Source organism: Malus domestica, chromosome 14 (assembly GCF_042453785.1).
Source record: "Malus domestica chromosome 14, GDT2T_hap1".
Taxonomy (NCBI): domain Eukaryota; kingdom Viridiplantae; phylum Streptophyta; class Magnoliopsida; order Rosales; family Rosaceae; genus Malus; species Malus domestica.
Genome location: NC_091674.1, coordinates 17,373,916 through 17,398,226, shown reverse-complemented (window position 1 = coordinate 17,398,226; position 24,311 = coordinate 17,373,916). Strand labels below are relative to the sequence as shown.

The following is a 24,311-nucleotide window of genomic DNA, read 5'->3' as shown; positions in this document are numbered from 1 at the left end:
CGGGCGTAAGGCATCTTAGGTATGGTAAGTTAAAACCCTGCTTGTAGAGTTGGTCATTAATGATCAAGTAACAGGTAGCCTTGTATCAAATCTGCTTAGCTTGGACTTTGTCATTTGGAAGGGTGCCATGAGTAAGGACTCAATAAATTGGGGTAATCCAACTATATCCTTGTTGTAAGTTGCACACTTCCGCAGCCATGGTGCTTGGTACTGCCAACAATTTGACCTGAATTTTTTTCCCAATCTTGTCTTCCACCGCTGAGGCTAGGCGAGCCAAAGCATCTGCATGACTGTTTGCCGCTCGAGGAATTTGGGTGATCTGGTAGTGGAAGTGCTTGAGCAACAATTGTGTTTGAGCCAGATATGCTGCCATGAAGCTATCCTTAGCGTCAAAGTTGTTGGTGACCTGGTTAACCACTAATTGGGAGTCACTGAAGATATCAATTCATTTAACCCCAAGGTGTTTGGCCAAACGTAAGCCTGCTATGAGGGCTTCATATTCGGCCTCATTGTTCGACGTCTTGAATTTGAAACGAATAGCATACTCCATCGTCACTTTGTCAGGGGTCATAAAGACTAGTTATGTTCCTTAACCCTGTTGGTTGGACGAGCCATCAATATATAGACTCCATGCTGGGGCTGTTGGTTCTATTTTCTGAGCTTCTGAGGGTAATGAAACCACTTCTTTAGGCGTAGAAACAATGTCAACAGGATATGTGAAGTCAGCGATGAAGTCTACCACTGTTTGGCCCTAAATATGGTATAAACAGTGTCACCACCTCAGGTTTCGAGAGCAAAGGGGCTTTACTCATGTAGTCTTTGAGGTTCTTAAATGCCTCAGCACATTCATCAGTCCATGTAATGTACTTCTTACTTCCCTTAAGTGCTTTGAAGAAAGGAGCACATCTGTCAGTGGCCTTAGAGATGAACCTAGTTAAGGTTGCCACCTTGTCAGTAAGGCTCTGGATGTCTTTTAAAGTTACCAGTTCCTTCATGTCGATGTTGGCTTTGATCTTCTTGGGATTAGCCTCAATGCCTCGTTTGCTTATCATGAAGCCTAAGAATTTGTCAGAGCCTATGCCGAAGGCACATTTGTTGGGGTTCAACCTCATTAAATACCTCTTCAGAATGGTGAAAGTTTTGGATAAGTTGGTGATGTGTTGGTCATCATGTTTGCTCTTGACTAGCATATTATCAACGTAAACTTCCATGCTCTTCTCAATCTGTTCGGCGAACATTGAGTTGACCAGTCTCTGATAAGTCACTCATGCATTCTTTAGGTCGAAGGGCATGACTTTATAGCAATATAGTCCCCTGTCAGTAGTGAAGGTTGTATGCTCTTGGTCAGGAGGGTTCATGAGGATTTGGTTATATCCTGAGTAAGCATCAATGAAGCTCAGGAGTTCACACCCTGCCGTAGAGTCTATAAGTCTGTCTATGAGAGGAAAAGGAAAGCTATCCTTCGGACATCCTTTGTTTAGGTCGGTGTAATTGACACACATTCTCCACAAGACCTTTTAGAGCATGAGACTTTCCTTGGTCGGACGAAGCCTATGCCTTTGAGTTTTTCAACTTCTGCCTTCATTGCCTCATACTGTTCAGCATCATAAGATCTTCGCTTCTGTCTCACTAACTTGGTCTTGGGGTCAATACTTAAGCGATGACAGATTATATCGGGAGAGATGCCTGGCATGTCCTCGTATGACCAGGCGAAGGCCTCAGTGTTCTCTTGTAAAAAAGACATCAATGCCAACCGAATGGGTGGTGACAAGGTGGTACCAATCTTCACCATACGATCCGGATAATCTTTTGAGATAGAAACCTTCTCCAACATTGTGTTTGCTGGGTGAAAGAGTCATTTCGAGGATCGTCGAGTTGACTGTTGCCACCGTGAAGATCCAAGTTGGCTTCATCTGGGCTGGTCTTTTATACTTGGTCATGTATAGAAAGGGTTTCCTTGGGCATAGGCAGGTGATGTTGCTTGACCGAAATGTTGTAACATGATCGTGCACTAAGTTGATCTCCTCTGATGTAACCATTGCCATAGAGGGTTGGAAATTTCATCAACAACATATGTGTGGATACCATGGCCTTGAGATCATTGATGCTTGTGCGTCCAAAGATGACATTGTATATTGTTGGGCAATCAACCACCAGGAAGTTAGTGGTAATGGTAGCTATGTAAGGGCCTGTACCAATGGTGAAAGGTAAGTGTATGCTCCCTAAAGGTTTCACAATATCACCGGAAAAGCTTATCAAAGGGGAAATTGAGCGGTCGACCAAGTGTTCAGCTACATTAAGTGCCCTGAAAGCTTCAGCAAACATGATATTAATCGAAGCCCCCATGTCTACCAGGATTCGTTGTACTTCAAAGTTGGCTATGTGAGCTTTCACGATCAATGGGTCGTTGTGAGGGTAGATGATATTTCTTTCTTCCTCAGGGTAGAAACATATCGGATCCCAGTTAGGCTTTTGTACTTACCTCCCTTGATGTCTTCCACGTGAAACACTTGGTGGCCAGACCTTAAAGCTCATTCACTATTTTTCATGGCCCTGTTGGAAGATTTAGATATGGATGTGCCACCACTTATGGAATATATTACATTGACCTGCCGTTGGTAACGGTTACGCCTTAGAGGGTGAAGGAGGAATTGATCAATTTTTCCTTCACGTGCCAAAGCTTCAATATGATCACGAAGGGTGATACACTTCTCGTCGTCATGGCCGTTATGCTCGTGGTAGCAGCAAAACGTGCCCATGTTCTTCGTGGGCTTGTAATCCGGGTGCATCGGCATTGGCTTCGGTATCAATTGTGCTATGCTGGGGTAAATGGCCACGCATGTGGTGTTTAAAGGTGTGTATCCATCATACCTCGGGGTAGGGGTTGTCCTAACACGTGCTTGACCCACTATGTTGACTGCCTGAGGTCAAGGATTATCATGGCGATACCCTTGGTTATCGCGGTAGTGCCCCTTACTCATTTTACTAAAATGAGACTGGTGAGGATGGAAATCTTTCCTTTTTCCTTGAGATTGATATGTTTGTTGACTTGGAAAAGTATTAAGTAAGGCAGGGGGAGGCACCGCTACCGTTTGGAAGGTCGAGATCTTCTCATTTGGTTGGATCTGGCTTCCATTCCTTACTTATTGATAAGGGGTGGTTGTGGGGGGTTTCCCTTAATATGTCATTGCCTCAGCGGAGGCATGGTTGTAAGCATGTGCCATCACATCAGAATAAGTCTTCCAAGTGTTGGCATTGATCATGTACTTAAAGAAACAGTCACAAAGGCCTGCCGTGAAGGCCTTGAGGGCGGTCTTGTCATCTGCCTCAGCGCAACGAGAATACTCATGGCTGAAATGACCAGCATACTCTCGTAATGACTCATCCGGCTTCTGGAAAATAGTGTACAAGTCATCTGCAGAATGCAAGCAATCGATCTGAAAGATGTGTTGAGAGACAAACAGTTTCCTCAGTTCCTTAAATGAGTCTACTATCTCAGGTGAAAGCCGGCAATACCAGTTTAGAGCTCCGCCAGAGAGGGTGGAGAGGAAGAGAAGACGTCGCTCTTCGTCGGTGTGCATCCGATATGCCATGATGGACTCAAAGAGGTTAAGGTGTTCAATTGGGTCTTCCCTTCCAGTATAGAGTTGTAAACCAAGCTTTTGTTTTGTCTTCGCTTAAAATTGGGTGTCGAAGATCCTCCTTGTGAGAGGGCCAGGTCTGGGTTGGTTCCAGTCAGGTATCTCGGCCTGACGTTCGGCCTTCAACTTGTTTACTTCCTCAATGAGCTGTAAGACAAGGGGGTCTTGAGTGGAGTCATGTACCATTGGGATTTTATTTCGTAAGTCTCCATCGCCTCTTGGAAGTAGGAAAGTTTGAACAAGGGCGTGTGATTTTTCCTTGGACTTGCCGTACTGACTTATAGGGTGAGTCTGTCGGAATACCTCAGAGTCCCCTATACCTTCATGTTCCTCTAGGACGTGTCGTTCCTTCCCTAGATTGGCAGCTGGCCTGGGTCGTGGGAGGGGACCGAGTCTTTCAGAGACCCTTGGGTCATTGATCTTCGAGCATATGTGGAGGGGATTCTCTCAACGTTGCTTTAGGAAGTCTCGGCAGTCACGATAAACGGCTTTCGATCTTTCCAACCCTTCTGCAAGGAAGTGTTTTCCTCCACTTCTCCTATTTCGGGTCGAAGCTGCTGGGTTGAGAGAAGTCTCATGTTGATCAATGTTTTGATGATTAGCTCGCTCCTCATCAGGGATACCCATGTCGAATGAAGGTGACCCTCCGTGTTGGAGGGCACCCAGATGATGGTTAATGTCCACAGGGGCAACAAGCTCGCGTGTTTAAGTACGCATAGTTTCGTGGAGCTTCTCATACTGCTTTTGGAGGACCTCATTCTTCATTGCTATCTTGTTGTTTTGAGCTTCTAGCTCATTGACTTTAGCTTGAAGAGCAACCCTCTTTCCTTCTTTCTTTCGTTACTTCACACTAGGTGCAAGAGGGGTGTCATTCTGTGTGTTGTGGCTTCCTTCGCTCCCCATGTTGGAGAGGGCTGCCTGGTCAAAAGAGAGTGTATGAATGGTGGAAACCAGCTTGACAAAGCTAAAGAGAGTGGGAATAAATATCGTTTCCCACAGACGGCGCCAAATGTTGATGCACAAAATCAGTGAGAACTTTGGTACAACAAAAAGTGTTAAGTTTGTGACCTTCGCTAAATTGCTTCGGTCACTAGTGTGGATAAGTATGTAAATGGATAGAGACAGGGAAACAAACACAAGATGTACGTGGTTCACCCAGATTGGCTACATCCACGGAGTAGAGGAGTTCTCATTGATTGTGAAGGGTTTACACAAGTTCATAGGTTCAAGCTCTCCTTTAGTGAGTACAAGTCAATGATTTAGTACAAATGACATTAGGAAATATGTGAGAGAATGATCTCTATTTATAGAAGAGAGTTTCTAGTTTCATTCTGACATTGACACGTGTCGTGTTGTGATTGGCTTTTTATGTTGACATGTGTCGTGCTATGATTGGCTTCTGATGTCGACACGTGTCACGCAGTGATTGGCCTCCTGGTTTGAGGGAAACTCTTATGAGTCCTTGACGGTATAACGTTGATCGGTACTCAGTAGTTTTGGGATTGGTCAAGTATGATACAAATAGTGCTCCCCTAAGTTCCCGAGTACATCAAACAGAAATGAGAGTACATCAAACAGAAATGATTCAATCGGACCGATACACTTCATTCCCTCTTTCCACAATGAAATATGAAACATCCATGTGGGTTATGTTTAATTACCCTGATGAATCAAACACTGGATCAGGTATATCCATTAGTTTAGCCTGGTCGAGAAAATTGGTTTTGACACCATTCTCCTTAAGGGAGGCTTGATACAGGTCCACCAGATGTTTTAAGGTACGACAGGTACGCGCCTAGTGTTCATTGCCACCATACCTATGGCAGGCTCCTCCAAGATTTGTAAGAGTGTTATTCATATAAGTTATACCTTTGTGGCGATTTACATTTTTGAAGCTCGGACCTGAATTATGCCTTGGACCCTGGTTATAAAACTAGACACTATGATTCTTGCCTTTCCTGTTCCACCAGCCTCGGTTGTGGCCACGTCTTTGTTTGTAATTATTGCCATGACAGGATATGGTGTTCACTTCAAGTGAAGCAGCATTCACTTCTAGGAATGGCGCCGATCCAATAGGTCGGGACTGATGATTTTTCATTAGAAGCTCATTATTTTGTTCAACCACAAGGACCACCAATATCAGTTGGTTGTACTCTGTAAAGCCTCGCTTTCTATACTTCTGCTGCAAGAGCAAGTTAGAGGTATGAAAAATGCTGAAAGTCTTTTCCAACATATCTTCCTCAATGATGATCTCCCCACAAAGCTTCATCTGGGAGCTAATTCTGAACATTGCAAAGTTGTACTCAGTAGCCGACTTGAAATCCTGGATCCTCATGTGTGTCCACTCATAACGAGCCCTTGGAAGAATCATCGTTTTCTGGTGATTGTATCTATTTCTCAATGCCTTCCAGAGGGCTGATGGATCTTCAACCGTTAGGTACTCGCTTTTTAGTACTTCATTAAGGTGGCGAAGGATAGAGATCATGGCCTACGTCTGATCTTGAGAGGATACACTGTTTTCCTCCTTGATGGTTTCTCCAAGATTTCCTGCCTCTAGATAGATCTTGGTATCCACTACACAGGTAAGGTAGTTTTTCTTAATAATATCCAGGGCAACAAAATCAAGCTTTGCTAAGTTCGCCATTTTCTTTTTTAAAAGAAAAATGAGATGTGTAAGAACTTGCAATAATATGTATTCTCGAATAATATAATATTAAAACTTCTGACTCTTACAAATTTTTCATTTTGATCTTCATGCCATAATGATAAACACTCGAAATTTCAGGCTCGAGATTTACATGATTAATGAAGGGGGCGATTGTACTGCACCACTATCATTGAAACAATATAGCATAAGATGAGCGATTATACTGCACCACTTAAACAACACAAAAATTTAAATATGCAGAACAGGGTGGGCGATTATACCGCACCACCTAAAATTGCAGTAAAATTAAATCTGCAGTTCAAGAAGGGGGATTGTATCGCACCATCTTTCGTCGCAGTAAAATTAACATAAATAAACATTGGGTTAGTAATCAGGAGCTACACCAAATGAGAAATAAAAAATATTAGTAATTATTATATTCACTAGTAAAAAAAACACTTTGCGCGACGTAGGTCCTTCGTCGCGCAAAAATCGTCGCGCCAAGGCAGTGACGGTAGGGTTTGCGCGACGTAGGTCGTACGTCGCGTAAATTACTTTTGCGCGACGAAGATCCTTGCGTCGCGCAAAGGTACTTTTGCGCGACGCAGGGATCTTCGTCGCGCAAAGTACTTTTGCTCGACGTAGGTCATTTCTTCGTCGCGCAAACCTTTTTTTTTTTTTTGTAAAAATATTTTTTATTTAATTTTTAATAAATGTTGTAATTAAATTGTAAACAATAATTAATAAACCAAGAAAAAGTATTTAATTATAAAATATATGAAAATGTACATACAATATGTCTGAACAAAAAAGAAAAAACTACAATTGCACAGGACAACAATGTTTGAATAACATAACCACAGCTAGTAGCGACGCTGCTATGCTGCTATGAGGTAGCCACTCCACGATGTCGCGAGTCATACGCAATCTTCATCAAGGAGGCGGACAAACATACGCTCTATGCCGGCTTCAGCATTCGATTAGGCCCCCTGGTGTTTCTTTTAGCTGCCCAAAAAAACTTAAATGGTAAAAACCCTAAGCTTAAATTTCTACAGAAAATTCATCAAAACCTCCCCTAATAGTATATCATTTCCCAAAACCTTAAAACAATAAAATAACAATAATTCACAACACATTTTCACAATCTAGCAAATTTTCACAATCATAAAAATAATAGTTTTAAAATGAAATAAAAAAATACAACGCAGTGAGAATTAGAAAAAAAATACCTGGCTGGGAGGCCCCACCCTTGACTCTGAATGTCGAGGAAGTGTGATCAAAAGGCTCCGGCTCACGACAGTGCCGATAAGGCCGCCATGCACTGAGCAATTGAACCGACACTGATGACGTCGATGATATGGGCACCTAGGACGCCATAGGAGCAGCCTCAGTAAGGGGTGTAGGCTCCCCAATCAATGGAGCACTCACGCCTGGAGCAGTAGATGCTGATAATGCAGGAGGCGCATTAGTCACACTCCGACAACAAGTGATCAACTGCGACATCTATACAATTTTTTAACCATAAAAATATAACATTAGAAACTAATCCTTTCTTGCATTTGAAACTAATCTCAGAAAAAAAAAAAAGAATACAAAGTAACGGGTATTCGATTCAATCAATACAAAGTAATATTTTAGGTCTTTGCATTCATATTTTTTCAACCTACAATGTTTTGTCTGTTTGTCTCATACACAAAGAAAATCCTAGTGTTCTAGTAAATGAATCATGTGGAATGATCCATGTGATTGTGATGGCATGAGGTCTAGGTTTGAAAATTACACGGAACAAAAAAGATAGAGGTAGTAGTACTTGAAGAAAATCAATCAAAAGAGGTTCTTGTAAAGTTCACACAAGAAACATGTGGAAAGAAGAAAATAGTAAAAAAGATGCCACCCAACAAATTCCTTTTCGACTCACATACAAGACAAAACTTGGATGTCAACAAGGGCATCAACCAGTCTGAACCAATCAGTAGCAAAACGTAGAGAGGTATCTGATTCTTTAGAGTGGGGAAACAGAAAGGAGATGTATGCATATGGAATCCTTATCAATAAATTAGCTCAAAATGCATAAGGGAAGTTATGGTCTGCATTGTGCAACCAACCCCAGTCCACTATCTCTACTAACCAACAAAAAAACAGAAACAGAGCAAACCAGAATAGAAAATAGAAAATAGAACCAAGTGACATCTAGTAAATGAATCACAAACAAGTATTAAATAGCAATTATATTTCATCCTCACATTTGCTTTGCTCCCATCAATCACAATACCAGATCATTGAAAAGCAATAAGTTCTTCTCAAAAAGAGAAAGCAAAGATAGACACTTGGGGACAAAAAATCTACCCCTACATGTCAATACCTCTCAACCACATATATCTACACCTACATAGCAAACCCTCTTAAGCGCACCCCTTCATAGTTGAAGAAATGTTCAGGAATCAATTGTTCAGTAGTAATGTTCGAAGCAAGAAACATGAGAAAGCAAAGCACTAGCAATTTGGAGGGAAATAGAACTCAGAGAAGACAAAGTAATAATAAATTAGAGCAATTGAAAACATGAGAGGACTACAGGATGTACCAAACTTTTGGATGGGAAAGTATTACTTTGCAAGACAAATATCCTTGTGGTAAAGCGCACCTTCTTTGTTCTAAATGAGCTGCTTTCTCACTTAGACTCCAATAGGTTGCAGAGAAGATATAGGAAACAAAGGCAATATACAGATTAAGGTAACAAAGGCAATACCAAAGTTCATTACATTTAATAGTTCTAAAAGCAAATTGAAAGCTTAACTACATGGAATGATTAAATTGATCGACATCATGATAATATCATCAAGTTTGGCTTGTAGCTACCATTTCAAATAAAAGCAGTAATTCAATGATTAAATTGATTGACATCATGATAATATCATCAAGTTCATAGCTAGCTAGCTAAGGTAGAGAGAAAGTTTGAAAGCATAAAAGGTCGTCCTAGTTGGCAATTGGTACATGATTTATATAATGGAAATCTGCCTTAATCCAATTATTAATCCTAAAAGTGTATCTTACGACATAGGCGCATTGCAAATTCTCATTTATTATTTTCAAATTCTCATTTAGTAATTTTCAAATTCTTATCATTATTTATTATTTTCAAATTCTCATTTAGTAATTTTCATTTGCTTGCTTTACAGAGTTTGGTTATACATTTCTTTTTTCTCGTAGTGGAACATAACAACTTTTGGTTCCAGTCCATCTCCAACTTGTTATAGGAATGCACTAATTCTCTTACATGTATTATATTATATACATATGTTTTTCTAAAAGGATTACAAATTCCTTTGGCCAACTTGACAAGACAACAAAGCCTAATTAACCCCATCATCGCCAGTTCAGTTACGCTAGTAAGTAATCAAATCACACCAGAAGAGTTGCATCTTTGTACTAATAATTATATGCCATCATTTGCAAGGGTTCTGCTTATGCTAAATATGCACAAGATCAAGCCACTTTCCACAAGTTCTATCTTACATTAATTAGCATGTAGTCTGAAAACTAAAACAAGCTATGTGAAGATACTTCCAAAAGTTGGACCATGAGGTACAATGTTGAAGATGAAGCAGCTGTAAAAAGTGTGCAGAGGAGTGGTTTGCTAAGCATGTTAAGTTACTAATATGTGATTAATAAGCAGCTGTAAAAAGTGTGCAGAGGAGTGGTTTGCTAAGCATGTTAAGTTATTAATAAGTGATTAATAAGCAGCTGTAAAAAGTGTGCGGATGAGGGACGAAAGGGTACTGTAGTTTCTAGCACATAATAATAGCAATATCTAATTTCAGAGCTTTCCTTCATACCATTTTCCTGAGCCCAGTTACCTTTGCATTTTCCCCGCAACCAATTAAAAAAATCACAGATTTGCAACCAGAGCTTTCAATATACACAGAGCCTTCAAATAAAACCCTAATTTAGGATTAAAGCAAACACAGATTCCTGCAACACTCACCAAATAAAACCCTAATTACACTTAAATTAACAACAAAGTAACAACAAATAAAACCCTAAATTAAGTGTATATATGATAATTAGGATTTCCTAATTACGCAGTTACCTTTGTCTTCGTCTAACGATGGGTGGGTAACGGCGAGGAATTCCTCGTGCACTGTATTGCATGAGGTGGATGTCCGGCGTCTTTGAAAATCACTCGAGGAAGTGGCAGATGAAGGAAGCCAAAGACGATCGGAGTGAGAGAGAGGGAAGCGAGAGACCGAGTGAAAGAGAGTTGTCTGGACGATTGAAAATTCCAGCGCCTAATTTTACCCCCGTTTGTCCAATTCAAAAGAGCGCCTAATTTTTACAAGAGTAAACTGTCGGTTTACCCTCTGAACTTTCACCTCACTTTCGATTTCCTCCCTGAACTTTTCCATTGGAAAATTAAGGACTCAAACTAATTTTTTTAGCCAATTTGCCCCCTACCGTTAGTTTTTCATATATTCCATCCATATTTCCGTTAAGTGAGACAATGTGCACAACATGTGAGGGTAGCTAAGTTATTTCACTCTTAAAAATGATTAAAAAACTGAAAATAATAAAAAAAGCAAAACTTTCCCTCTATTTTTTCCCGCTAATTCCTATCCTCGATTTTATTTTTCCCTCTCATTCCTATGCATGAGAAATGACATATGGTGTTATTGTATACCATTTTTATTTTCTCTAACAAATTAATAATTTGACAAATGCTAATGGTGCTATTGTCTCCAAAGCAGTGCATTAATATAAGAAACCCTAGTCTTTTTTATGGACATGTTTCTTATATTAATGCACTGCTTTGGAGACAATAACACCATGAGCATTTGTCAAATTATTAATTTGTTAGAGAAAATAAAAATGGTAGTACATGCTTCAAAAAAAAGATTAACTTAGCTACTTATGAAGACAATAACACCATATGTTATTTCTCATGCATAGGAATGAGAGGGAAAATTAAAATTGAGGATAGGAATTAGCAGGAAAAAATAGAGGGAAAATTATTATTATTATTTATTTTCAGTTTTTAATCATTTTTAAATTGAAATGACTTAACTATCCTCACATGTTATGCACATGGTCTCACTTAACGGAAATATCGATGGAATATATGAAAAAATAACGGTAGGGGGCAAATTGGCTAAAAAAATTAGTTTGAGTCCTTAATTTTCCAATAGAAAAGTTCAGGGGGGAAATCGAAAGTGAGGTGAAAGTTCAGGGGGTAAACCGACAGTTTACCCTTTTTACAATTGCAGCGCCAAAATTTTACCCCCTTGCGCGACACATGGATCTATTATGACGTCGCGCAAGACTCTTTGCGCAACGACAACACTTCTGCGTCGCGCTAGTTATATATATATTTTTTAAATTATAAAATTTATTAAAAATGTGACTTTACTCCTTCCAAATTCAATTTTTTTTTACGTAAAACCCACAATAATATATTTTTCTAACAAAAACCCAATCCAAACTACAATAATAAAATTAAAGCTACTTAATAAATATACATATCATTCAATTTCTTAAGTATTATATGTACAAAATAAATAAATTTAAAGTTAATAAATATATATACCATTCAACTTGATGGGATACGCATTCTACGAAAATAGTTTTAATGATCCAATCGTCAAACTTGTTTGAATATACTTTGGGATCACATACGCTGAAAATCACAAAAAACAATTATTCAGAGAGCAAGTAACAAGACAAAACTTTTCAATGGTTATAGCGAAAAATCATTATTTAACAGTAGTTTTTAACTCCGATTTTGATTATTTTTACAGCTACACTCCTTGACCCTATATAAATACAATGGACAAATTTGATCTTCAATTTAAAATATGTACACTAGTAGATACCACAAAATCTTATGTTATACTTAATGAAAAGTATAAATGAACTCTAAGTATTAGTGAATCTATCGTTTTGATGGGATACGTATCTTACGAAACTAATTTCAACGATCCAACTGTCAAACTTGTTTGCATATGCTTCTAGATCGCATACGCAAAAAATCGAAAAAACAAACATTCAGAGATCAAGTAACGGGACAAAACTTTTCGATGGTTATAAACGAAAAATCATGATTTAACGGTAGTTTTGACTCTGATTTTCATGATTTTTTACAGCTACACTCCTTGATCCTATATGAATACAATGAATAAACTCGATCTTCAATTTAAAATATTTACACTCGTAGATGCCACAAAATCTTATGTTATACTTAATGAAAGTATAAATAAACTTTAAGTGTTATCGTTTGATGGAATATGCATTCTACGAAACTAATTTCAACGATCCAACCGTCAAACGTATTTGTATATACTTCGAGATCGCATACGCCAAAAATCGAAAAAAACAAACGTTCAGAGATCAAATAACAAGACAAAACTTTTTGACGGTTATAAACGAAGAATCATGATTTAACGATTATTTTAACTCCGATTTTGATGATTTTTTACAGCTACACTCTTTCACCCTATATGAATACAATGAATGAATTCGATCTTTAATTTAAAATATTTACACTATTTGATACCACAAAATCTTATGTTATACTTAATGAAAGTATAAATAAACTCAAAATATTAGGGAATATATTGTTTTGATGGGATACGCATTGTACGAAACTAGTTTCAACAATCCAACCGTCAAACTTGTTTGTATATGTTTCGAGATCGCATATGCCAAAAATCGCAAAAAACAAACATTCAGATATAAAGTAACGGGACAAACCTTTTCGACGGCGATAAACGAAAAATCACGATTTAACGGTTATTTTAACTCCGATTTTGATGATTTTTTTTATAGCTACACCTTAACCCTATATGAATACAATGAACTAATTCGATCATCAATTTAAAATATTTACACAAGTGGATACCACAAAAAAAAGGCAATGCAAGAACCCCAAAAGAAAAGCAAAAGGAAAAAAAAAACAAAAAACTTTGCGCGACGAAGACCTACGTCGCGCAAAGAAAAAACTTTGCGCGACAAAGACCTACGTCGCGCAAAACAACTTTGCGCGACGAAGGTGCACATACGTCGCGCAAACATACTTTGAGCGACGAAATTTGCTACATCGCGCAAGTTTTCGTCGCGCAAACATGTTTTTGTACTAGTTGAGAACTAGGAGTAGGCACAGGGCTAGCAGATCTTGGCGAGGGTACATCAAGTAGGTGAGGCAGAGGAGGAAGGAGAACAGTAAAATCCTTAGAGGAAGTTTTTTTTGGTGAAGGGAGATGAGAACTGGTTAAGGTTAGAAAGTCGTGCTGATAACATATTATAAATAGGCAAAAGTTAGAGAGATAACCTTTTCTAGGGATAGAAGCGAAGCGGGTGCAAAATATCACACTATTTAGCTTCGTAACTATAACACAAAAGCATTGCAGGTAAAGAGAGGAAGTGAGAGATATTGATATTATTGCTTTCACTTCTTTTCTTTGTTGTGAATTGTGATCACACACAGAGTGCTCTTTACATAGAGCCACATCCATGAAGGTTTACAAAAATGAAATGATTGTCTTTTGAAAAACCTCACATATCAACAACAACACAACTATTCTTAAGTCTTCCTCACTATTAGCTAAAGCATGTGGGCATACATTTCCACAATTTTTACAACAAAATTGGTAAATTTTAAATGTTAAAATTCTTCTTTAAAAAATTGAATTGTCGTGGCCTATTTCAAAAAAATATCTCAAAATCTTGAGGTATAAATTGTAGTTAGTCCTTATGATTATAAATCGTGGAATTTTTTTTTTCGTATGTACGTTTTCAACTATTTATAATGAAATTCTTATATATATAAAGGCAATGGATGTTAATTCTAAAGTTTATTGAATAATTCTACAGATTTGTGCTTAATCAAAGAACTTTTTTTTTTTTGTAGTTTAGATGATTTTAGTGTAAAATATTACTTATATCATAAAAAGAATAATAGAAATTTAACTTACAAAGTCAAACATATAATTCATTATCAAATTAAAAAAATTAAGTAACTTTTTTTCTTAGAAACCAATCAGGCATGACATTTTAAAATGAAAAACAAATTAACAAGGCAAGATGATGCCTAGTAAACAGTTTTAGAGTGAAAGGTATATAGTTGAGGATACTTTACAATCAAAGATCAGTAATATCGAGCCTTGAAAAGTAAGATTATAATTGTATATGATATTGAAGTGATTAATTGTATATATGAGCGAATTGAAGATATTGGAAGATAAAACAATCAATTTCTGTTAAAGAAGTTTTAAGTTTATAAAATATGAATATAAATCATATAATTGTACATTTACGTAGCTAATGATCCCAGGATTTGTTTGCTCAAGTATTTGGAGAGCCTTTTTTTTTTCTTTAAATGTTAGGACGCATGGCATATTTGCTACCAGAATTCCTGTAAACTGAGCATGCAAAGGCGACAACAATTGTCACTACAAGAAAAATGGCCTTTGGGCACAAAATTAGGGACACAAATAAGGTGTTTGTGTCTGTTTAAACACTAATATGGTGGAACAGTGCTCATTTCGTAATGGGCACCATGAATTGTGCGCAATGTTAAGAAAAGTGGACACAAACACATTATTGGGCACAGAGCCATGACTTTGGTGCCTTTAATGTCAGCAATGAAATTTTTTTATTAATTTGCAATGACACCATAAATGTTATTGTGTCCTATAATTTAATATATTTAAAGTAAAAGTAGATTTTTTGTGCCCTTTGTTTAAAATAATGTTTTAAAGGTGGATGAATCAAATGACTCTACGCTCTCTCTTTCACACTTATCATCAAACAGACTCTCTAACCTCTCGGATCTCTCTGCACTCTCTCATCTCCTCCTTTGGTATGTCAACAGCCTCGGACTCAACACTCTCTCTAATCCCTCGAATCATCTTTGCACTCTCTACTCTACTTCTCCTCCTTGTCTTCGTCAACCATCTTCCTCCCTCTCATATACTTCCTCTTCCTCTTCACTTTCACGCAACAGCGCCGCCGTCCACCGGTCACCAACCCCCAAATTAAACTTCTAGAATCATTTTTCCGTCCTCTTTCCAACCCCCAAATTAGTTTCTACAAATTCGTAACCAAATTTCCTCAATTTCAGATCTAAGAAACGGTGACCAGTGCTTTTCCGGCCAATTTCTGGCCAAGCCTGTCGGAATTGGACCTCGACCCAAGAGATCAGTGAACAACTTCTGGGTGTCCACAGAGTGCAAGCAAGGTGAACTTCGACGGTTGGTTATGGCAGTTTTTTTGGTGCGTACCGTTTCGTTCCTGTCATATGGGTAACGTCATTCCTTTCTTGATTAGAATTATTAACTTCTATTGGTATTCATGAGTGATAACTATTCTTTGTTTGAGATGGGTAATCTTGGTTGAGAAATTTGTTCTAATCAGTCGCAAAATATGGTCGAAAGTTTGTTGTCCTTGAAGTTCATGACTTGGAATCGTCGGGGTTGTTCCCGGCTAGGATATTTTGTCAAGCTTCCTTCGAATAAATTATCTTGATATTTTCTGTTGTGTCTTGAATAAATTTATCATTTGTTGTTGCATCTCATGGTCAGTGTGGGGGTTTCCTGTTATTAAGGAACTCTATTTCGGTTAATTTTAAGAATACTAAAGTTCGGATATGTTTTTGGATGAAAGGTGACCTTTCTTTTTGATATTGGAGGGGTGTTGCATAAAATTTGATACATGCAAGGCTGCACACAAGTCAATAACATGAAATATGGATGGTGTGTAAATCCATCCGTCTTAGAGGTTTTGAGTTTCATATGTATAGTCAATTATCGTACGTTCAAAGTTTATTATTGACCAAAAGAAAGATGATGGGAAGCCAAGGGTTATGGCTACTCTGAATAATAATAATAAAATCCAATCTTTGTAACCGGAAAACTTAAATCTAATTATTTGTTCTGGGAATGTCATGGATAATTATATTCTAGTAACGAGGTACATGACTTCTTTGTGAAAGCTCATGTTTTGTGTTCAGTTCATCATTTTGTGTTTTGGAAAAGAACATATCAAATAGTATAGAAAGTTTCAGTTTGATTGCTTAGTTCAGATTACTTTTAAGAAATTTGGGTTTGAGCGGACATTTGTTTGTGGTAATTGTTATCCAGCTTTCGTGTTCAGATGCAATTGCATTTGAGTCATGTGCAAAAGAATAATGTACCTCACTAGCAAAATGCTTTTCGAAATTAAAATGAACATCCAGTGCTGACTTGTTCTCTGCATGTTGCTTTGTGTGCAGAGAACATGAAGTATATGGAAGAGTGGCTCTCTTCTCTGAGGAGCAGCTGACACCGGTTGAAATGGTTACTGGCCTAGTTTGATGTAATTACTTACTAGTAGTATGGGACTGGCTAATATAACTTTGAGTAGCAGAGATGGGAGTATTATAGAGGATTCTAGTGCCACTATTGCTGGAAGGTGGTTTGTGTTCCTATTGCCTTTGCCTTAGGATTGACTTGGAAGGAGGCTGTTGCTACTGTCTTACTCGCAATTCAAAATTATGGTACTAGATCTCTTTAAGGGAATTAGATCTCTCATATCTCAAAATGGTATATATATATATTTAACATGTATATCTACATAGTTCATGCCTATTTTGGTTTAAAAGTAGAATTGGCTATATGATGTTCACCATATACTACTGAATATCATGCAAAACCCATTTTTGGATTGAGGTGTTGGTCATTAGTCTTATACTCTTTGAAATACTGTTTGAAAATTCTTTTTAAGAAAACTTACAATTGCCAAATTACTCCACATGTATAAAAGTAATTTATTTAAAGGATGGAATTGGTCTTTTAGTATTATGTGTGCTCATGCCTTTTAGTGATGGTTTGTACTTGTGATTAGGTTAATTGTGTGGAGTATCTGGGGAATGGGGCTTGACAATAGATGCCAAATGGTATTGTATCTCATTTTGGAGTTTGGTGTTATGAACCCTTTTGTACATACAAGTTTAAAATATATATGCATATATGTTTATATGCACGTGACATGAGGTCATTGATTTTTTGGGTGCAATACATCTTAATTCTAAGAAGAGGAGATTTGACTCTGTAAGTGCAGGTATCAGATTGCTCTACTCTCTCAGTGTAAGTACATCTCTGCATATCTTTATTTCCTCAATTATATTTGACTTTGTTATGTTGAGTTGCCAAATTAAAGATATTGCACTACTTTTTCGATACTACATTAAATCTGGAACATGCGAAACATTAAATTTTGAGTGTTAATCATTGAACAGGGGCTGCATTTTAAATTTGTAAACATCCACTGTAATGGTTTGGGGCTTGAGAGTTGTACCAAATCTCTTTTTCTTATTCCCATGTGCATGTCCATGTGTAGACCTTTTTGCAGCTTTCTAAGTTTGGGTTTTTCTTGATGTGTGCTTACGTGGTTTGGGATTACTTTCCTTTGCAGGCCTGGGTATTATATAAAGCTTTGCGCTTTCAGATTAAGGTAAAGTTTGATTATATCTTAATAGTTAATTCAGATGCCCATTACAAGGTGCATAATTTTTTTCCATTACACTTATGTGTTCTATCAATTAAACTCCAGACCAACTACTAATCTCCTAAGTTCTTTAAATTCGGGTTTGTTATATGTTGTAGGAAATGACATTTTTTCTTTACATTTGAAAGAGTGAGAATTATATTGTTGGGACTTTGGATTCTATTTTTATGTCCTAATTTGTCTGAGGATTGCTTGCCATCCGTATAAGAATGTTACTAAAGTGTCAGGCAAAACTCTTTATGTTTCAATCACAAACAAGTGCATGTATACATAGCAGAATTACACCAATTAATCTGTGGGAGGAAGGATATATAACAGTTCGTGAGATAAAGATAATCATAATTTGAAAATTTGGAAGCCACTACATACTCATTTCTTGTTGCTCTGTGTAAATTTTGAAGGGTCTGACACTGGCACTCAAGCAGCATTTTGGAAAGAAAATTTTGGAACTAGAAGATGAGAAAAGAACTGTGCAGGTTCACTTAAAACCTTAATATTTGATGTTCTTATGCTTGAGAGAACCGATATTCACTTAAAACCTTTATAATTTTAGTTTTATTTTAGTTGGGGATAGAACATGTAAAATTATAGTTGTTTTTACTTATAATGGTTGTGAATATCCTTGTAAATTGTAATATTATAGATGCTTGTGGTTGTGGGCTGTTTTAATTTTATGAAAAAATAATTTTTTGTTTAGCCTCAATCTCAATTTGTAGGTGATTTTGGTTTTTAATTTTTTTTTTAAATAGTTGACATATTGGGCACAATAACAATAAATGTGCTAACATGGGTGGCAGACAACTTTGTCAGAACTGGGCACAAAAGAACCTTTATTTGTGCTTACACTTTTCAGCACAGCATACCTAATTGTGCTCTTTGATCAAAGGTGACGCCCATAGAGGGCACATATAGAAACTTAGTTGTTGCATTGTTGCTATTGGTCTATGGGCACATAAGTTGGTGCTCTTTGGCCTCAAAGGGCACATATAATATATTGTGCGCAGTGCCCATATTTGTTGTAGTGTGTGTATCTAGTCAGGAGCGAATCTAGAAAGTTAGCTCATTGGAGACATAACTAAGCAGTGACGTATGCATGACTCTCTTCGTTGGGTTCCAATGTTTTCAATGAGGCATTTCGTCGAGCATTTGGCTGACCCATACCATTGTGTGCTTACTGTATATCCCACTCTTTAGTGCTCTTGTGTCTTTAGGTCAATATTGTTGTAGGTCAAACAAATAGTATATCGGATAGGTATAGGGCCGGAGCTCAAATTTATAAGAGGATTGGGAAAAGGGAGGATGGATGGCCCTTTTATTATTTTAAGAAAGAAACTTTAAACTTAACTGAAAAACGGTGTTATTTTGCTAAAAACATATACATTTTTCTATTGGTGGTCTTCAATGAGGATCGAGTGATAGAATTGCACTAGAAAAATATCAAAGTTGCTTAGCTTTTGTCGAACTCGTCTGTTTCACAAAAAAAAAAAAAAAACAAAACAAAACAAAAAAAAAAGGATTGAAAAGGCGATATTTTGAAGGTAGTTTTGACAAATTACTTAAAATATATATATATATATATATATATATATATATATAATTTTTTTTTTCTTTAATCCAAAATACTTAGAGGGGGCACGTAGCCCTTCATCAAATTCGCCCTTGTATATAGTGGCGAGGGAGGGTGGAATATGAATTAATATTAAGTTAGATCAAGGGTTAAACAAGAACAAACAGCAATTGCATTTGAACATGTTATTTGTTAATCAGGTAATACTCTTGAAGCCACATATACGATATATTCATGCAATAACAAGTTGAATTCTGGTTGAAAGTTATGTTTCCTTGCAAATAGCAGCGGTACCAGCAAGTTTGATTTAACTAAGCAAGTGATTGCAGACTTATTAATATGAAAGCAGTGATTGTAGACATTCATTTTCCACGATTTGGAAAATGAAACATAAAATTAAGCATCACTTTGGTTAGAGAATTTGGCAAATTAAAGCACAATTTTTAAACTGTTTTTAACCTTCTTCATAGGGTTACCTATCTTCTTCAATCGTATGGAGAGGGTGAGAAGTACATAGACAAAGAAACAACCATTACCTAACCTACATATAAACATATACATATGATAATATAAGATGATGATGATCCGATCGACAAAATGCTACTTATCTATAAGAGTTTGTTTATGTCGAACATTCGAAGGACATGCAGAATATAAGGAAAAGTTGATTCCCGGCACAAATTTTCAGTTTCCACGATAATATTAAGAAACAAAAAAAATAATCAAGGGAGAGATAAGTAACAGTACGTAGTAATTTATTCAAGTTTCATGATTCAACATAAATTGTAATAAGACAAGCTAAGTTGTTTGCAAAAAAGTTTTAACCATCGACGTGAGAGTAACTCAATTAATGTACGTGGAAACAAATAATTTTTTGTTTCCATGACCATGAATTAAACAAAAACACACATAAATTAGTAATCAATATAAATTAAATTACTAGAATTTTTTTATTGTATGAGAATTCAACGCCATAATTGAAAGACTCAAAGAGACCAAATCATGAACTAAATTTCCATTAGTTGGTAAGGAAAAAGCAGTTAATACAAAAACGAAGGAAAAGAAAATAAAAAGGAGTACCAATTCGATTTTAGTAAGAATAGTGGTCGGAAAATATGGGAACGAAACCCCAAACGGAGTCATGTTCATGTTTCCAAATCTGGCCAAAGTATGATAGATAAACATCTACACATAATTGAACCATATCAGAATTCAAACACCCAAATAAAACATAAAATCATATTCTCATATATATGTAGACAAACTTAGCAAACTCAAATATACATAGACTAACCTAGCTAATAAATTCCATCATAAGGGGAAATCATTCAAACGTACATTTTTTGTAGTTGTATACCCAGTACTTAGCCGACCCCACTTAGTGGGAAAAGGCTTTGTTGTTGTTGTTGTATACCCAGTACTTCATCTTCGTCTTCCTGTTTCCGGCCCCCAAATATAAAGCAGATAAATTGAAACCCTTGCGAATCTCAACACTTATGAGGACTAATAAATCCCTCTTATTATACAAGTTTTTTTTTCTTAATTTCTCCAAATCACAATCAAATATATATATTAGGTAGAAGTGGGAGAAATTAAAGAGAACCACATCACTTATCTCCAAACAAGTACCCAAGTGATGAATCTCCACCAGGAGCTGATTTAACTTTTGTTGTTGGACGATCCTGAATATATATCATTTGGTAGAAAAATACATTATAAATTTATAATAAGTAAGCTATAGCTACAAAGAGTTGAATTCCTAAAATAAGTTATAAAACATGAGAGCTTACAGTTAAGAAATTCCCAGAATTTTGGCCATCAGCTCTGTGATAGTTGTTGGAAATTTTATGTTTTTCTGAAGAGTTAGTAGGAGTATCTGGAGGCTTAAATTCAGTACTAGAATCGAATCTATCGATGCCATATGGTGGTATTACTGGCTTAGCGGTTGAAGGTGGACTTTGTTGCTGATCATCTGAGCCGAACAAATATCCCAATGAGCTTTGTCCCCCACCATAGCTCCCACCTCTACTCATGGCTGCAGCTTAGTTTGACAATTTCAAGATATGCTTGTCTAAAGTTAGAGGTATATAGGAGAAAGAAAGAGAACCCTAGCTAATATATATAAACAAATTATGTGTGAAATCTTTGTGCATATTTTTGGATGTTGACGATGATGATGCATCATACCTAATTTGTCATTTGTTTTCTTTAGTGATTTATATAAATCAACTTTAATCGTATGGTGCATAATAATTTAGGTTAGAAAGGGGCGGCATCCGATGGATTGAGTAATTGCCCTTGTTGCATGGTGATGGTATATGTATGGGATTGTCTAATTATAGTTTCCATGTAATACCTTTCATGATCCATCCATAGTTAATCGCTCTTTTATTGAAACGCTCAATCATGAATAAACAGTTGTTCAAGCATTCATTCAATAGGTAGTGACCTAAGAACTTTTAAGTTTATGTAATGTTTCTCAATTCTTTGATGTGGGACTTTGAACTTTATATTCTCATATGCTTTCATTTGTGTGACGAGCTTTTTTAGCCTAGCTAAACACATAGATTTTAATTGAGTGACATACAACAAAAGTGGATGTTGGACTTCACATGTGGATAGACTTGACACCATGAATTGACACGATGAATGAAGTTGATTTGACCCTAAAATTATTTGGCATTAGAGAGAGTGATCCATTCCCTTATATGGCCATGCAAAAATTTTAACCCTCTCCGTGAGGGACTTTGAAATTCAGATCCTCACAACTATTAGCATTTGTTTTGTTAAGGGTTTGGGGAAAAAAATGTTTAAGTTGAAGGGAAAATAGTGATGAACTATTTCCTTTTATTAATTTTTATGAATGATGCACTATTTACTTGTAATTGTAGGACTATCCTCAAATTGTTACCTTAATTATGAACGCTTTGGGAAAGTAATTGTTTTTTCTTACACGTCAAATGTGTATGCATAAATTGATATTATATTGCATGATTATTTCGTCAATTTTTGTGTAATTAAATATATAGCAATTAGACCTCTGTTTTTTAACAATACACACATATAATTTGGCTTGAAATAAAATGAAATGTTGTACACTTCTAAACCACATTCAACGAAGTTGATATATGTGCAAGCACGATATAAATTTTGTTAATTTGTAATCTTCATGTAATTAGTAAAACTAGTTAACATATTGAAAAGCAGAAAAAAAAAATTAGAGAACTATTGTTGGCATTCCAAAAATCTAATTGTACAACCCTCATAAGAGTTTTTTTTTTTTTTTTTCAGAATATAAAAAATCTAGAGTACATAATTAAATTTTTGGAATGCTAATAATAGGAATTCCCAAAAAATAACTCAAAAACAGTTGCTTTGCAAGGTAGACAGAATTATAAGTTAGTTGAATGTCAAGATCAAGTGGGCTTGATTAGCCTTTGAAATCAATTTTTACCATAATTTGGAATTAGTGGCATATGATTACATAGAAACTTAATCACTTTTTTTTTGTCGAAAAAACTTAATCACTTGACTTGTCTAGTAACTTTAGTTACCCCCGTATTTGATTGAAATTGATAGATAAGCATTTAATTAACAGGTTAAAATGTCATTTAGTATTAAGATTTATTGATATTACTCTTCAATTATAAATGATAGTACTTAAGTTCGAATCTTGTGGATAATGAGTTCAAAACTAATTTATTCATCCACCCTTCACTTTAAATATATCATTGTAAAAAAAAGTTAACAAAATCAATTTTAACAAAACCAGTAAACTATATTTGAAATCGTACCGGAAGAGCTAGCATCACTACTACAGTAAAGCGAATGCTATGGATCAATCATCAATGTCTATAGAGCGATATATTAGTTGTGAATCTAATAAAACCATATTTGAAATCGTATGCAACTCTCAGTTAATCTAATAAAACAATGTTTGAAATCGTATGCAACTATATTATTTGTGAATCTAATAAAACCATATTTGAAATCGTATGCAACTCTCAGTTAATCTAATAAAACAATGTTTGAAATCGTATGCAACTATATTAGTTGTGAATCAGATATGGATCAATGTCTCTAGAGATCATACGCAACTCTCGATATTAATCAATAATAACATGTTTGAAATCGTACAAAAGTGTTATAAAGTACTTCATTACTGTCAAAAAGCAGGTGAAATTTATATCATATGGGTTTCGATTTACTGTAGTCCATGATATATTTAACTGTCACCCACTCGACAGCTTCATGTGACTATTGGGCCTAATTGCCGAAAACCACATTATTTTAAGAACTAAAGCAATCTTAGTTGGGGTTAAATCAGTATGATAGTGCATGGATGAGTCTATCAGCATCTATAAAGAGGGGGTTGTCTCTCTCTCTCTCTCTCTATATATATTTATGCATAGAATATGAAAAACAGAACATGGACATATACATAGAGTAATAGTTGTATTTCTGGGCTTCTAGATCACAAAAGTAATTCAAAGGAAAAGAAGAAAAATCAGTTCAATTCAGATAAATTCTTAAAAGAAAACAAAAAGATAGTGATGGTAGGTTTTTCTTTGAGATGAGAACTTAAGTAGTACTGTTAGCACTCTACGAAGTTAGAACAACAGAAAATATTATAATTATAATATGAGGTTTAATTTGTTGGATCTACAAACAAATTAATCAATAACAAAAAGTAATAGTATGAATTAAGTATACAAGTTTGCTAATAAGTTGATTCGTAGAAAGTTGGCAGCTGAGATATAAGTGGTGATGAATTATTGTGTTGAGGTCTTGTCAGCAATTGAGTAGTGTTTGTTTGAACCTTGGGCAGGGAGAGTTGTTGGAGAAAAATACAATACCCTATATGGCCCTCAAAGTGACATAATAATGGTCAACCAATGTGTCATCGCTCATTCAGTCGAATATG

General features: G+C 36.2%; 4 protein-coding genes and 1 long non-coding RNA gene across 5 annotated transcripts; 1 reads left to right on the top strand and 4 right to left on the bottom strand.

The window, feature by feature from the left end:
• Positions 1-722: 722 nt before the first annotated feature.
• Positions 723-1,112, bottom strand: LOC139191195 (uncharacterized mitochondrial protein AtMg00860-like). Its single transcript, XM_070811767.1, has one exon. The coding sequence runs from the start codon at positions 1,110-1,112 to the stop codon at positions 723-725; it is 390 nt and encodes a 129-aa protein (XP_070667868.1).
• Positions 1,113-5,574: 4,462 nt separating this feature from the next.
• LOC108171358 (uncharacterized) lies at positions 5,575-6,126 on the bottom strand. Its single transcript, XM_017327373.1, has one exon. It carries the CDS (start codon positions 6,124-6,126, stop codon positions 5,575-5,577), a length of 552 nt encoding a protein of 183 aa, XP_017182862.1.
• Positions 6,127-7,028: 902 nt separating this feature from the next.
• LOC103454971 (uncharacterized) lies at positions 7,029-10,588 on the bottom strand. Its single transcript, XR_011575475.1, has 5 exons — positions 10,376-10,588; positions 10,122-10,257; positions 8,870-8,965; positions 7,518-7,791; positions 7,029-7,293 (listed from the first exon to the last, which is right to left on the bottom strand). It is a non-coding gene; the product is annotated as an uncharacterized lncRNA (long non-coding RNA).
• A 4,149-nt stretch (positions 10,589-14,737) lies between these two features.
• On the top strand, positions 14,738-18,516 carry LOC139191194 (uncharacterized). The gene is made up of 6 exons (XM_070811766.1): positions 14,738-14,773; positions 15,361-15,578; positions 17,158-17,209; positions 17,374-17,399; positions 17,728-17,766; positions 18,222-18,516. The coding sequence occupies exons 1-6, from the start codon at positions 14,738-14,740 to the stop codon at positions 18,226-18,228; spliced, it is 378 nt and encodes a 125-aa protein (XP_070667867.1). The 3' UTR covers positions 18,229-18,516.
• Positions 18,517-20,612: 2,096 nt separating this feature from the next.
• On the bottom strand, positions 20,613-21,489 carry LOC103455098 (protein SPIRAL1-like 5). The gene is made up of 2 exons (XM_008394728.4): positions 21,178-21,489; positions 20,613-21,069 (listed from the first exon to the last, which is right to left on the bottom strand). Exons 1-2 carry the CDS (start codon positions 21,418-21,420, stop codon positions 20,995-20,997), a joined length of 318 nt encoding a protein of 105 aa, XP_008392950.1. The 5' UTR covers positions 21,421-21,489; the 3' UTR covers positions 20,613-20,994.
• Between the last annotated feature and the right edge of the window lie 2,822 nt (positions 21,490-24,311).

Bases quoted from the DNA above. Each gene is read 5' to 3' on its own strand.
- LOC108171358 (XM_017327373.1), bottom strand. From the start codon at position 6,126: ATGATCTCTATCCTTCGCCACCTTAATGAAGTACTAAAAAGCGAGTAC.
- LOC139191194 (XM_070811766.1), top strand. From the start codon at position 14,738: ATGGCCTTTGGGCACAAAATTAGGGACACAAATAAG. The intron at 15,579-17,157 runs GTAACGTCATTC...ACTTGTGATTAG, and splicing joins GTTTCGTTCCTGTCATATGG to GTTAATTGTGTGGAGTATCT. The intron at 17,210-17,373 runs GTATTGTATCTC...CTGTAAGTGCAG, and splicing joins TTGACAATAGATGCCAAATG to GTATCAGATTGCTCTACTCT.
- LOC139191195 (XM_070811767.1), bottom strand. From the start codon at position 1,112: ATGAGGTTGAACCCCAACAAATGTGCCTTCGGCATAGGCTCTGACAAA.
- LOC103455098 (XM_008394728.4), bottom strand. From the start codon at position 21,420: ATGAGTAGAGGTGGGAGCTATGGTGGGGGACAAAGCTCATTGGGATAT. The intron at 21,070-21,177 runs GTAAGCTCTCAT...ATATATATTCAG, and splicing joins ATTCTGGGAATTTCTTAACT to GATCGTCCAACAACAAAAGT.